Genomic DNA, 15764 nt, shown 5'->3' on the forward strand with positions numbered 1-15764 from the left:
GTCATTCTGAATGTTTTTACACTTCTTGTGTAGCATACATTTTTTCTTCTTGTTTGGTTATTCCCTTCTAGTACTTTTATCTGCGGCATGCTACAGCTATCTTATCACTGTAATATATACATTATCTATTTACAACATGCTCCTCATGGATACCTCCATCCAACCTACTTTATAAATGATGATCACTCAGAAGTGGTTTAAAAATATTCTACCCCCTGTCTTGCCATTGTCACCCAGGACCATACACTATGAAACTCTAGCACAAAGCACTGCTGGATTTCAGACAGAAAAAATATTATTTCTCTGCATTGCTTTACATGCTAATCTGTTTTGAAATGCAGGAAAAGGGTTTCTAGGCAGCGTGACGGGATATCTTACCTGTGATTCATGGCTGTTCCCGTGTATGTGTTTTCCATTGTGTGTGTATTATGCATCTCTTCTGTTACTCTGAATAGTACCAGCTTTGTTCTCCAAGAGCGACATATCTTTTCTCATAGACGGGTGACCTTACTGGGCAAATTTCCAAAAAGTACTTTTTTCTATTATTTTTTAATTTGTTACTGTCTGCTTGCTTTGCCTGTTTACGGACACAATAGAAAAATGCTCTCTTGTAAGGAAGGATACCTAAATTCATGTTTATAACACACACCTTCTAATCACAAAATATGCATCTTATGCACACTAAAGATGACTGTTACTGATATGCAAGTGTTGACTTGTAAAAAGTCAGCAGTTCAATCCTTATTCTTATCTCTCACCAATACACCTAGCTCATCACACAGAGAAAATAACAACACAAATACAAACCACAGACAAATTGAAATAAAATAAAATAACCAGAGCAAAAAAACTGCTCCTAAGGCCGCGTACACACGTGGCGGACTGTCTGGCCAACTAAGTCCGTCAGACAATCCGACAGACAGTCCGTCATACTTTCGAATCACACACGGCACTTTTTGAGCGGACTAATACGGCGGACTAAGTCCGCCATACAATCCGCCCTACTTTTGAAATGAACGGACTCGCCCAAACACGCGGAGGAAAGTCCGCTCATTGCGAGCGCGTCTCCAGGTAGGCGGGGCCCGCGACGGAGACGTCGCTGGCCCCGCCGCCTGGTATGGACTTAAAGGGGAACCCCAACGCCGAAAAAAATCGGCGTGGGGGTCCCCCCAAGTCCACAACAGACCCTTGTCCGAGCACGCTACCCGGCCGGCCAGGAAAGGGGGGCGAGCGAGCGCCCCCCTCCTGAGCCGTACCAGGCCACGTGCCCTCAACATGGGGGGTGCCTTGTGGAAGGGGGGGCCGCGCGGCCCCCCCACCCCAAAGCACCTTGTCCCCATGTTGATGAGGACAAGGGCCTCTCCTTCTTATTAAAGGGGGCTCCCGGATTCCGATAAGCCCCCCGCCCGCAGACCCCGACAACCAACGGCCAGGGTTGTCGGGGTCTGCGGGCGGGGGGCTTATCGGAATCCGGGAGCCCCCTTTAATAAGGGGGCCCCCGGATACCGGCCCCCCACCCTATGTGAATGAGTATGGGGTACAATGTACCCCTACCCATTCACCTGTAAAATAAAAGTACCAAAAAAAAACACAACACACAAGATAAAATATTTTATTGCACAGCTCTGGGGGTCTTCCGTCTTCGGGGGCCTTCTCGCCGGACTCCTCCGCTATCTTCTTGTAGCTCTTTTGCTAGCGGAGGAGTCCGGCTTTCTTCCCCGCCGCCGGCCTCTTCTCCCAACTTCGGGGGTCTTGTCCCCCTCTTCGGTTCTTCTGCCGGGCCACCGCGCCTTCTTATAGCTCTTTTACAGGCGGTGGCCCGGTCTTCTGTCGCCGCCGTCGCCGCCGCCTTCCGTTCTTCTTCTTCTTCTTCTCCAGATGTTGCCTCGACGATCTCTCCGGCCGGAATGCCAGAGCCGCGCTGCGCGGCCACTTATATAGTGACAATGGGGCGGTGTCACATGGTATATGTCACATGGGCTCGTCACATGGGTTGATGTCACATGGGGACTATGACATCGTAAGGGGGCGGGGTCACCATGTGACACCAACCCATGTGACATAAAGGCATGTGACACTGCCCCATTGTCACTATATAAGTGGCCGCGCAGCGCGGCTCTGGCATTCCGGCCGGAGAGATCGTCGAGGCAACATCTGGAGAAGAAGAAGAAGAAGAAGAAGAAGAACGGAAGGCGGCGGCGACGGCGGCGACAGAAGACCGGGCCACCTCCTATAAAAGAGCTATAAGAAGGCGCGGTGGCCCAGCAGAAGAACCGAAGAGGGGGACAAGACCCCCGAAGTCGGGAGAAGAGGCCGGTGGCGGGGAAGAAAGCCGGACTCCTCCGCTAGCAAAAGAGCTACAAGAAGATAGCGGAGGAGTCCGGCGAGAAGACCCCCGAAGACGGAAGACCCCCGGAGCTGTGCAATAAAATATTTTATCTCGTGTGTTGTGTTTTTTTTTGGTACTTTTATTTTACAGGTGAATGGGTAGGGGTACATTGTACCCCATACTCATTCACATAGGGGGGGGCCGGTATCCGGGGGCCCCCTTATTAAAGGGGGCTCCCGGATTCCGATAAGCCCCCCGCCCGCAGACCCCGACAACCAACGGCCAGGGTTGTCGGGAAGAGGCCCTTGTCCTCATCAACATGGGGACAAGGTGCTTTGGGGTGGGGGGGCCGCACGGCCCCCCCTTCCCCAAGGCACCCCCCATGTTGAGGGCACGCGGCCTGGTACGGCTCAGGAGGGGGGCGCTCGCTCGCCCCCCTTTCCTGGCCGGCCAGGTAGCGTGCTCGGACAAGGGTCTGTTGTGGACTTGGGGGGCCCCCTACGCCGATTTTTTTCGGCGTTGGGGTTCCCCTTTAAGTCCATACCAGGCGGCGGGGCCCGCGACGGAGACTGGATACCTGGATACCCGCTCGAAATGAGCGGACTTTTCTCCGGGCAGGAAAAGTCCTCTCATTTCAAAAGTAGGGCGGACTGGCACACACACGGGCGGACTGTCCGCTGAAATGCGAGTCAGACGGACAGTCTTTCCAACATTCCGAAAGACTTAGTCCGCCAGACTGTCTGCTGAAAAAGTCCGCTGAAGCCCACACACGAGCGGACTGTCCGCTGAAATGTGTTTCGGCGGACTAAGTTGGGCAGACAGTCCGCCCGTGTGTACGCGGCCTAAGAGTTGTTGTGTAGCAGCTTACTGGAAGGGTTGATTTACTAAAACTTGGAGACTCAAAAATCTGGTGCAGCTGTGCATGGTAGCCAATCAGCTTCTAACTTCAGCTTGTTCATTTAACTAGTTGCTGCCCACCCACCGCCAAATGATGGCAGAGCAATGCGGCTCTCCTACTGGGATGTCATCACATGACGGCGTCCCAGAACGATCACTCTCACATGCCCGTGGGGGCATGCAGTGTGGCGATCACAGCCGAACCATGTTGCTAGGACACAGCGCGACCCCGATCTCTGTAAAGAATGCGTCCATGTGATTGGCTGTGTCCAATCACAGCTGGTCACATGTAAACATGGAGATGATGGTAATCAGCGTTCCTTGCCTCACACTGACAGAGCGTGTGGAGAGGAGAACCAATCAGCGGCATCTCTTCACAGGTGACATCTACACATGTAATCAGGGCATTGATCATCAGTGCCCTGATTACAATAGTGACACCAGTGCCACAAATCAGTGCCAGCAATGAGTGCCCACCAGTTCCAGCAATCAGTGCCCACCACTGGCAGCAATGTGTGCCCACCAAGTGCCACCAATCAGTGCCCACTAGTGATGCCAGTCCATGCTGGCTATCAGTCCCGCCTATCAGTGCTGCCCATCAATGCCCATCATTGCTGTCCATTCATGCCCATCCGTGCTGCCTATCAGTACCCACCAGTGCTTCCTATCAGTGCCCACCAGTGCCACCTATTAGTGCCCATAAGTGCCACATATCAGTGCCACCTATCAGTGCCCATAAGTGCCACCTATCAGTGCTCATCAGTGCCACATATCAGTGCCACCTATCAGTGCCCATAAGTGTGACATATTAGTGCCTCCTCATCAGTGTCACCTAATCAGTGCCCATAAGTACTTGCTCATCAGTACCCATTAGTGCCACCTCATCAATGCCCACCAGTTCAGCCTATCAGTGCCCATCAATGCGGCCTTATGAGCACACATCAGTGAAGGAGAAAGACTACTTAATCACAAAATTTACTAACAGAAAGAGAAAAACATTTTTTTTTTCACAGTTTTGGGTCTTTTTTTTATAGTAAAAATAAAAAACTCAGCAGTGATTAAATACCACCAAAAGAAAGCTCTATTTGTGTGAAGAAAATGATAAACATTTCATCTGGATACAGTGTAGCATGACCGCGCAATTGTTATTCAAAATGTGACAGCACTGAAAGCTAAAAAATGGCTTGGGCAGGAACGTAAGTGCCCAGTAGGCAAGTGGTTAAGCTTTGACAATAAAACCTGGAAGCTGATTGTTTTATATGCAGAGCTGCACCACATTTTGCACTCTCCAGTTCCTATAAATCTACCCCAGAGTGTCGGTTTATATATATATATATATATATATATATATATATATATATATATATATATACACATAACAAATGCAAACAAAGAAACAAAATACAGTTGATATCTATTCAAATGACAGATTGTAAAAGGATTCATCTGGAGGTTGTGGGCAACTTCTAATTAGTGGTGAGCTGGCTACAGGCTTAGCTAGGCTGCCTCCTCTGTCAAGCTGGGAATCCCAAAGCTGTGAACAGAAAAGAAAAGGCTTGGCGCCTCTCTCTCTTTTTCTTTATTGATATCTGCAAGGATACATGGCTATCAAAAGAAAGGTGTGGTGACTTGTGAGTTATGATTGACAGCCTCTGTACTGTGCAAAAGGTAATCTGTTTGTGTCCAGTGGTGGAATAACCGAGCATCAGAGGACAGACTTGAAAGCATTTTTTTATTTTTTTTTATTTCCACTAATTATGCACCAGTGAGTTTTTTTATAACGGACTTGGTAATATTTGGCAGCAGTTTCTGTAAACATTGGCAAAAGAAAGGGTGGATTTAAGTTAGTGCTGCTACTACAAGTACAAATAGCACTGCAGTTACAGTTCTTTATATGTTGTAAATAAAACTTGAAGGATAGGATGGAATTGATGTGAGTCAACGCTCACTGACCACAACTTGAATGAATCAATAAATTGAATAAAATAGAAAGTAGTTCCTATAGTCTATAAGGATGAGAAAATGTCACAAAAGGTGTCACCAGATAGATGGATCCACAGGTAGATGGGGGCGGCACACACATTCACCGGCAGCTCCTCAACAGGGAGTGGGAATTCCCTCAGAAGCAAACAAAGAACAGCAAAGTGAGGGTGCCAGGTAAGCACAAGTAAAAAACCAGTAGCACTTTATTTCAATTATAGTTACATCAGGGCATCTTGCAAACAGCATGCAGGGCTGGTGGGGCATCAAAACAAGCAGCTGTCAAGGAGGAACGAAGGAGGTTGGGCCTTGGAAACGCTTGTAAAAGCCTGTGTGTGGGTTTTTACATAGTTAATATTTACATAGTTAATTAGGTTAAAAAAAGACACAAGTCCATCTAGTTCAACCATTAAAATAAATAAATAAAAAATAATATCGTACAATCCCATATACACAATCCTATACCCACAGTCGATCCAGAGGAAGACGAAACCCCTCAGCAAAGCATGATCCAATTTGCTACAGCAGGGGAAAAAAATCCTTCCTGATTCCAGAGAGGCAATCAGATTTTCCCTGGATCAACTCTACCTATAAATGTTAGTACCCACTTATATTATGTATATTTGGGAAAGAATCCAGGCCTTTCTTAAAGCAATCTACTGAGCTGACCAGAACCACCTCTGGAGGGAACCTATTAAACTTCCTTGTCTTGCTTCCTTGTCAGCGTCGCGTGAGAGCCAGAGGTGCCGCCGGTGTCAGATTCCTGTACGGTGGATCCAAGCTTTCCTACATAGTGGTCCTCCATTCCTCTTTGACAGTTGCTTGTCTTGATGCTGTTTGCAAGGTACCCTGATGTAAGTGTAATTGAAATAAAGTGCTACTTTTTTTTTTACTCATACCTACCTGGCACCCTCCCTTTGCTGTTCTATGATATATACATACCATTTGCTCATAAAGTGAACATAATTCTTTCTTTTCACTTTCAAGAAGAACATAAATCTAAATGATGTCAGGATCTTTAGCACATATTCAATTTTGAATGTTATATTATATATTATAGGGTGTGTATGTCTGATTGTTTATTAAGCAATACAAACAGCAGTGATGGAGTGCAAAATGTATTAATTTGATATTGATGACCAATCAGATTTAGCTTATGGAAACTGGATCAATGTAAATGGAAGTCAGATTGCTTTCCATTGCTTGTTGCATTATGGGATATGTGGTGTATACTGTTTGCTGACGTTAGTGTGATAGTGAATGTGTATGTGAAATGCATATTACTGTTCGACCTAGAAACTAAGTTCCAAGCTCTTACAAAAATATAGGGATATCATGAAGCAAGTAGAGATGCTGTTGAAACTGGTGACAGCTAATGATGGCTTTGACTATGTCATGAAATAAGATATCAGGAAGAGTGTTAATCCAATCAAAATGTTTTTTCAGAGTTTCTGTTGTTGCCAAATATTTTATTCTGACTTTAGAAAGCACATGCCAAGAAAGTAGACTGATAATATTTCAACTATTTCTGGTTTGTGCCACAAGTATATGGTCGTTTATACCCTGCTTATTCAATCGCATAACTACTGAAGTATAGGATTTCAACCGTTACCAATTTTTGGAATCTAATAGCACATTTGTTCTGCACTGCAATGTTTAGGCTTTAAGAATTTGCAGGTCTACAGTAAATTCTGTGTTAGGTTTGACTATATTATTGTGTGAATAGACCAGCGGTGAATCTAAAACTAGCCAGACCTTTCTTCTGCTTATTATAGAAAATAGAAAATATAGAAAATCTGACAATCTGAGTTTTTTTTTTCAAACAAGTACCTTTAAAGTCTAAGTTTATTCAAAATAAAAAAGCAAAAATCAGCAAAAGTGGCATGATTTACTATTAATTGAATGTGTTTATTGTGCTGGTTCTTGCTTTCCTTGAAATATTCACTCTCTGACACTTCCCCCTATGCCGCTTCAAACTTTTCAGCATGTCAGGGGTTTATTGAACTGAGGGAACTATGATGGGCTCTCACCAAGAGTGCTCAACTATTTTTTCTATTTTGAATATACTTAGGCTTTAATATGTTACAGAAACTGAAGCATCTGGGGAAAAACCTGAAAAAACACAGGGTGAAATTGCAGTGATTATCTTTTGATCTTTGTATTTCATATGACTGATTAGAAGCTGGTTAAGGGTTAGAAACGTTATTGCTTTCTGTGCCCCTGTGGTAGACACTGAAGAGGAGCCATGTGCACACTTCTTCAATGTTTCAGTTAATCTTATCTGGTGCACTAGGTGTTCCTGGTGGAGATTTCCTTTACCTTTCTGTCCTAGTGATTCTGATCATCAATATAGTGAAAAGTGGACATTAGCTTTTGCTGGGACACAGAAAAACAACTTTTAGTGTGTTGAGATAAGAGTTCTAGAATATGTAAATTGTTATCATTTTTTCCAACATATCACTTCTTGTTTTAGTCATATTGACTATCGGGGTAGGAAGTGAAAAGAAATCACAGTACCGATATCTTGAAAGGGGTTCTAATCTTTATTCACTCTATCCAAAAAAAAGTTTTGGCTGGCATTATACTTTAATCCATATTATGGAGCTAGTGTCAATGGCATCAGTTTCACATAAGTTTGAGGCTCTGCAACCTGTTTGGGTTCTGTTCCATCAAAATCAGTGGATGCAGAGTGCTTTCATTTCTCTGTCACCCCAGCTTTGGCCTCGTAGTACTGAAATCAGACCATTGCATCTCTAGTGGATTCATCCAAAATGTTCCAGGGTCTTGGTATTCTGTGTCTATCAAATCATAAGAGTGATGATGTCTCTTCTCAATTTAACAGAGAATGAAAAATTCAATTTGTAATAACTTCCAAGTCTTCCTCCTGAGTTGTGTCTGGCAGGCCTCATCCACTTATTTTTGTGGACATCACAAAAATAAGCAGGGCAATAATTTCACAGCAGGATATATATATTTTTCAGAAAGACCTGAACAAAATAATGGCATGGGCAACTAGTTGGCAAATGAGGTTTAATGTGGAGAAATGTAAGGTAATGCACTTGGGGGCTAAAAACATAAATTCAAACTACTCACTAGGGGGAGAACATCTGGGGGAATCAAGGATGTAGAAAGATCTGGGGGTCCTAAGCCAGCAGAATATTAGCATGCATAAAAAAGGAGATATACTCCAGAGATAAAACTGTAATACTGCTTATAAAACTCTGGTTAGGCCACATCTGGAGCATTCTGTCCAGTTCTGGTCATCAGTCCTCAGAAGGGATGTGATGGAGCTGGAGAGAGTCCAAAGAAGGGCAACAAAATGAATATGGGGATTGGAGGACCTCAATTATGAGAAAAGACTTCAAGCACTACATTTATTCTCGCTGAAGAAGAGACGCTTGAGAGGGGAAATGATTGAGATTTAGAAAAACCTTAATGGTGATCCCAGCATAGGAAAAAAGTTATTCAATCTCAGGGAGTGTAATGCTGTATACACACGGTCGGAATTTCCGACAACAAATGTTTGATGTGAGCTTGTTGTCAGAAATTCCGACCATGTGTAGTCTCCATCGAACATTTTTTGTCGGAATTTCCGACAAACAAAATTTGAGAGCTGGTTCTCAAATTTTCCAACAACAAAATCTGTTGTGGTATATTCCGATCATACACAATTCCGTTGCACAAAATTCAAGCAGAAGACCCGCACTGGCTATTGAACTTAATTTTTCATGGCTCGTCGTATGTGTTGTACGTCACCATGTTCTTGGCATTCAGCATTTCCGACAGCATTTGTGCGACCGTGTGTATGCAAGACAAGTTTGAGCAAACATCCATTGGAAATAAATCCAGGATTTTGTTGTCAGAATGTCCGAACATCAATACGCGGCATAGGAAGGCATGGGGCCACACAATGAGATTTAACCTAAAGCTGCGCAGGGGTTTTCCACTGTAAGGGCAATAAGGAGGTGGAACTCTCTCCCACAAATGATGGTATCAGCGGGGAGTATTGATATTTTTAAAAGACTCTTGAACTTGCAGCTTAGTGAACACAATATATAAGGTTATGAGAAATAATTATCGACAATGACACGTACACCAACACAGGTTGAACCAGATGGACTATTGTCTTTATTCAATCTTACCTACTATGTAACTATGTAAAGTTACTGCACCTGCTCCAAGTTTCTTGCTCCTCTATCTTGTAGGGCAGATTCCTTTTTTCAATACAATTTCATATTTCCCTTTCTCGGGGCTCATAAATGGCCTAAGCATATTTGTCCAGTCTATCTTTCACCTCTTCCACTCTGTATAACACATACTTTATCTCTGTCTGCATAGAGATGATCTATCCCTTCTGTGTCTACTACCAGCAGTTCAGCATCTTTGTGGTGTCAAATTGAGTTGGAAAAGCCTGGGCCAGCTCCCTTGGAATATATTGGTGGATGCTGTTGGATTGAGGGGGGTAGGAATCCCAGCTGTGCTGCTGCACCTTCTCTAATCATTTACACCATCTGGTCCCCAGTATTAGAGGGAGATGCCTGCCTGCTTGGTCCTACAGCAGGAACTCACTTGCTCCTCCAACTTGGCCGGTCCTTGCCCCTCTCCTTCCCATCTCTTCCAGCCCACCACTCGGGGATAATACGCATCCTGGAAATACTGGTCAGAGCTCTGCTAGACACAATGCCATGTTGTTGCTTCTCCCTGCCTTTGACATCAGTTTCAAATGTTTCTGAGGTCATTCAGAATTCATTGATCAGTGCATTTGACCTGCAGTTGGCCTCTTTATGACCTGCACTTGACCTGGGTTTTGTATTCCAATAGACTTCTATGTGAATACAAAAGCTGCTTGAAGTGAACAAAATCCACAAAAAACAGGCCTTTATGCTGTTTATTGTTTTTTTCTTCATGGAAAAAATGCAGAAAAAGTACTGCTTCATTGTATTTTAAAATTAAGAAGGATTATTAATTTTAAACCTTTTGCACACAAGCAAGGTTTTAATTAGGAGCAGTTTTGTTTTTATCCTGAGTGTACAATTTTATATAATCAGAACCATTTGCTGGAAACCATAAAGCAGTCACAAAGCTGGCATCAGAACAACATCCTGGGGATATTCGCAAGAAAGATCCGGGTGTTAATAAACGTACATGGAAATTAGAGGATGAGCAAAAAGCAGTATCCCCGTCCCAGAGGACATGCACTATCAATTGCATAATTCAACTAAAGCATTCTTGTTTTCCTCACAAACCTAAATTGAAAAGAGTTCTTTGAAAGTAGCACAAGAAACATCTAATTCTTATGGGAATGTAAATTACTCTGATGACACAGACTGTTCAACTACAGTTGAAAAAAGCAGCAGCTGGGAGGGATTGTTATGGAATTTTAAGTATTAACTTTGTTTTTACTTCAAAAGATCCCACCTAAGAACTGAAATTCTATGCTATTCATTAACCTGTAATTGTATTTCTGAGCTGCATTATATACCGAAGGATATCACCCATCTATTAACAAAGACATTGCTAGGGAATTATGTGCCATAATTGCATCCTGTTTTATTTCCATTTCCACAGACGACACTACACTGGAGAATAGAAAACTAAACAAATCCTATACGGTGCACATCATCCTATTCAGAGCTTTTTAAAAACACAAAGGGCTTGATTTATTAAAGGCAAATAGGCTGTTCATTTTGCAAGGCAAGTTGCACTGTGCAAGGGACTTGCAAAGAATACAAAATCTTATGCCAGGAAAATGTGAAAAAACAAAATTTTTGCTTGCACACGATTGAATAATGGAAGTCAACAGAGCTTCACCTCATTCACTAAGATCTGGAACCAATTGTTTTGCAAAGTGAACAGCTTTTAGTAAATCATGTGGTGGTTCAGTTTATTAATGCTGTGGTGTTTGTATTCATTTTACATAATAAACCGGGCTCAATGTAGATGGTTTAATGTGGTAATATGGTTTAATTTTTACTGATCATGTATAAACTATCATCTATTAAAGCAGAGCTCTACCCCCTCAACCTCCTCCCCTCCGCTGCCACATCTGACACCTTTTGGGGGGGGGGGGGCAGATGCCTGGTTTTAACAGGTACACGCTACCACTTCTGACTTTAATGTGGTGAACTCAGCCAGAGGTGCAGCTCCTCTCCTCCTTCCCCCGCCACTGGGCAATTCACAAAGTACAGGGCACCTCACACATGTGCACTAGAGAGACAGCTGTGAAGCTGCAAGGCTTCACTGATGGTTCCCCTAGCCAAGATGGTGACAGCAGCAAATGAGAAGACACCACTGAATTTGTGGACAGGTAAGTGTCCTAATATTAAGTATTTGTAGCTGCTGACTTTTTATTTTTTCTGAAGGAGCCTGGAGCTCCACTTTAAGTGTAAGCATAATTATTCAGTGGTGTAATCCCAGACAATACAGGCATACCCCACTTTTAAGTATGCAATGGGGTTTATTTACTAAAGCTGGAAAGTGCAAAATCTGTCTCACTTCTGCATAGAAACCCCATGGTGTACTTAAAGTGGGGTATGCCTGTATAGCGCTAGAGAGATTGCATTCAAGTTATTATATTATGAAGAACAAATAGAATTGCAAGTGGAGATAGAAGCAATGCCGAAGGTAAAAAAAAAAAAAGTATTCTAAATGTGAAGAGTAATTTCCATCTCTAGTTAAGAACATTTGTATTTTAGCATATTGTGCAGCTCTTCTCCACTCTCTTAGTGGCATGCATAAACAGGCTTTGGGCTTGTGTTGATGGCATCAGCATCAGTTTGACATCAGTTTGAGATGCGTTTAAAGATCATTCAGAATTCACTGATAAGTGCATGGACTTCTCCTTGACCAGCATTTGACCTGCTTCAAGCTGTTTTTATGATGGAAAAGCCCATCAACACAGGTCCTTCGTTAGTTTTGGATAAGCAGAAAAGATTAGAGCCTCTCTCACTTTAACTGGGAAAAGAACACAAGTGCCTACTAAGTGTAGCATGTACCGTATTTAATAAGGATAAAAAAAGAGTGTTACTCACAAATGGCATAAAATCATAGGCACATAGCGCTGTAGGTGAGGGTGCAAAACAACACAATTCCAGAAGGTTTCCATCAGGTTTATGAAGCTAGGTTCATGCTGTTGGCTTTACCGGTGGATCCCGGTGCTTCATGAGTCTGTGCAATGCACAGCAGAGCACCCATGACGTCACTTCCTGGATGTGATGTATGGAAACACATTTTCAGAGCATGCTCTCCTTTTACAGGCCATTTTAATGCTTTATTTTTTCCCATTTGAGTGATTTCCCCCACTTTCTGGGACATTGCTCTGGGTGGGAAATTATTCCAGTTAAAAAAACAGATAGCAAACCTAGAAAAATTCTGGTTCCTGCCTATGTTACTAATGAGAGTAGTTTTATTTGTGTCCCTGCTGAAGAGATTTACACCTGCTTCTTTTCCCATGGGCTTCCATCACTGGGAAAGGAAGTGAGAAAAATCCTACCCAACAGGGGCATAGGGCTTTTCATATCCATTTCAATGCAAGATAAAAAAAAATCTGGTTATTTTTATGGTGATGACACACAGAGAACATTTTTCCAGTGACTCATACAAAACACTGAGTGTTTTATGATCAGTGTTACAAACAGAAAGCATTGTTGTAGGAGCTTTTAGTAATGAATTTCAGTATGATATACAGTTACCTATATCAATCAGAGTTCAAGTTTCTATCATTAAATTAGGTAGAACAAACTGTTAGCTATGATTTGCTACATTTGGCACTTAGTTTTTTTCCATCTTATAGGAGAAATGGCATTGCAGAGCTTAATAGCCTGAATGTCTCTGGTTCCAATACTTTGAGTCATTAGTCTAGAACAAGCATGCAGAATATGAAAACAGTGACGTCAGAATACTTGATCTGTGTGCTTGTTCTGAGTCACTGAATGTATAGAAACATCAGCATGATAACCAGGAATAGTATTTTAAGAAACAGAATTCAACAGTGGCAGTGCGATCCTATGGGGGGAATTACAGCCACCAATGATGTCACTTCCTCCTCTTCATTGTGCAGATCTCCATGTAATCTTGCAGCTCACAACAACCAAGCCAGATCTTAGACATAGAAAGTTGAGTAGTAAGTGGCCTGTGTTGTTGTGGGTTTGTGACATTTTTATTTATTAATTTCAGGTACTTACATAGCACTGTCAATTTACGCAGGGCTTTACATATATATATTATACATTTTGCAGCAGTCCCTTCTTTCAAGGAGCTTACAATCCAAGGTTCCTATCTCACATTCATACATATGCTGTACACATACTAGGACCAATTTAGACAGAAGCCAATTAACCTAACACCATGTCTTTGCTGTGTGGGAGAAAACCCATGTGGGCACAGGGAAAACATACAAATTTGATGCAGGTGGTACCATGGTTGGCATTTGAACCAACAACCCTAGTGCTGCTAAGTGGAAGCGCTAACCACTTAGCCACTGTGCTGCCCACACAGCAACACATCCCTAAAGCTACTAATGTAGTCTTTCTCCCCTGATTAGGTAATGACTTGGCTATTTAATTTCAATACAATGGAATATTATCAGTACAAAGAAGGTGGCAAAGGAAAGCAGTGGAGGTAAAGGGTTTTAGATGGAGGGCTGCAGATGATGCTGGCAGCTTTCAGAGGCTGGGGTTGTGCATGCTCTGTGTTTACTTGAGTCATTCCCCCTGTTCTTTGTGTGTTCTCACTGTCAGAACAAATTAGGTATTTAACTACCATTTCACTGATTTGATTGGGATCAAGTGTGTGTGTACTGGTTAGCTGGGTGAGTTATCAAGGATTTTCAACTTCTGGCAATACTTTTTCTTTAAATCTCATATGGACTGCACTCACTCATTGTTATATCAGGGATCTACTCTGTCCATCTCCTCTTGAACCGCTACAACAGTTACCTCTATCCGCTCTCTCACCTCTCTCTGCAGCCTGACTAAGCCTGCTTTTCTCTCACAGGTGCACCACACCCACTCCACGAGCCCCTGCCCAATCACTGCGAGCCTTGCAGTAGACTCAGCCTTGCAGGTGAATCAGTAGGCGCGGGTCCCCAATAGAGCTGCCTGATCACAGCTGGGGGAAGAGGTAGGGGGAAGTATGTGTCCCTGGCATGTGTGGAGCTTGACCTGATGTTAAAGTATCCATGATTGCATCCATGATTGGCCTTGATTTCCAGGATGTAGCCCGGGACAAGGTCGTGTTGGGACAGCTTTTAAAAATCAGTGAGTGTCCTGAATAGTTAGCAACAATGCATACCTAAGCATTTTGGTTCAGTAATATACTGAACAAGGCTCAGCATGATGCATTTGTTCAAAAATGTTAAAATAAAAATACCAGGGACAGCCTGTGCTTTCATATAATTTCTTTAAAAATAACTAGGGTATTTCCCTGTCTTTACACTATCATCTTTTTCTATACAAAATGGTCTACAGGATGCTTTTATGGTTTCCCATTTTTCCAGATTGCTATCAAATGCAGCAGTCATGCCTTATTGTAATCTGAATCAAGAGATTGTTGCTAGTATTACATATGCTTGTATTTTAGCAGCAGCTAAAGATTTTAAGTTTAAGATCCGGTCAGATATTTAAAAACATCAATAAATTCATTAAACTTGGGCAAGAGGTTGTAAAGTCCAGTGACACCAACATTTTCCTGCTTGGAATTGCGACCTGTGGTATGTACACCCTGGCTCTAGAGATGAACTAAAGTAAACATATGGAGAGAATAAACTAAAGTTCAAGTATATAATGTATCTAGAATGAGAATTATATAACACAAACTGTCACATATGATGCGATTGACTTGAGTTTAACTGTTAGTACATAATAGGCTTGGCAGACATAAATCTGATCTTTTTACCTAGTATGTTGGCATGGAGTATTTACCTATTTCACTATAACTAAGTTCAGTGTAGTGTTCAAAATCTTCTGATGTACATCTTGTCTAATGAACATAGATGTATTTGTCCAGCAGCAAATTGTTCATTTGTTGGAAAGAATGAATAAGACACAGGTTAATGTCCGGAAGACTGACTGGTGCGGGAAAAGTGTATGATGGTAACAGATAAATCAAAACGAATAAGTGCAAAGCAGGAAATTTCCTTATCTTTCCAATGAGTTGTTTGTTTATGACTTCCAAAGTAATTATAAGTGAAGTACTCATTGAAATGTTGTGTTACGAAAATGGTAGTTTTTTTTTTTTGTGTGGTAATTTTTTTTGTATCTTGGTAGAGTACATTTCTTGTCATAAACCTGGTTAAATTCATTATTATGATTGGCAAGGTATGTTGTTTTTCCATAGGTTTGTTCTATTTTTTACTAAATATCAGTTTTATTTTTGTATGGTAAAGAGGTTGATTAAATTATGAGCTCACAAATTCTTGCCCAACTAAGTAATCTATGTTTGTTCAAGGATTCGGCTGGTGTAAAGGCAAATATAAATAAACGAATATGTCTCCTAACCCTGATCAAATGTTCATAGTGAAAAATAGAACTTTAATTACAAGTTTAATCATTTATTTTTT

The 15764-nt window shown here is 42.3% G+C and overlaps 1 protein-coding gene across 2 annotated transcripts in view; it reads left to right on the forward strand.

Annotated features, from left to right (window-relative positions):
- SEMA3D (semaphorin 3D) overlaps positions 1-15764 on the forward strand; it is a 286248-nt gene that overhangs the window by 47130 nt on the left and 223354 nt on the right. The window contains exon 2 of one of the 2 annotated variants that reach the window (XM_077472408.1): positions 5931-6060. The exons of the other annotated variant lie outside the window; for it this stretch is intronic. Within the exon in view, the coding sequence (XP_077328534.1) occupies positions 6037-6060 (24 nt within the window). The 5' untranslated portion in view covers positions 5931-6036. The remainder of the gene's footprint in view (positions 1-5930; positions 6061-15764) is intronic. 2 annotated transcript variants of the gene reach the window in all.

This window comes from Lithobates pipiens, unplaced genomic scaffold (genome assembly GCF_037356315.1).
Source record: "Lithobates pipiens isolate NorthernLeopardFrog02 unplaced genomic scaffold, aLitPip1_a1.2 Scaffold_8, whole genome shotgun sequence".
Classification (NCBI taxonomy): Eukaryota; Metazoa; Chordata; class Amphibia; order Anura; family Ranidae; genus Lithobates; species Lithobates pipiens.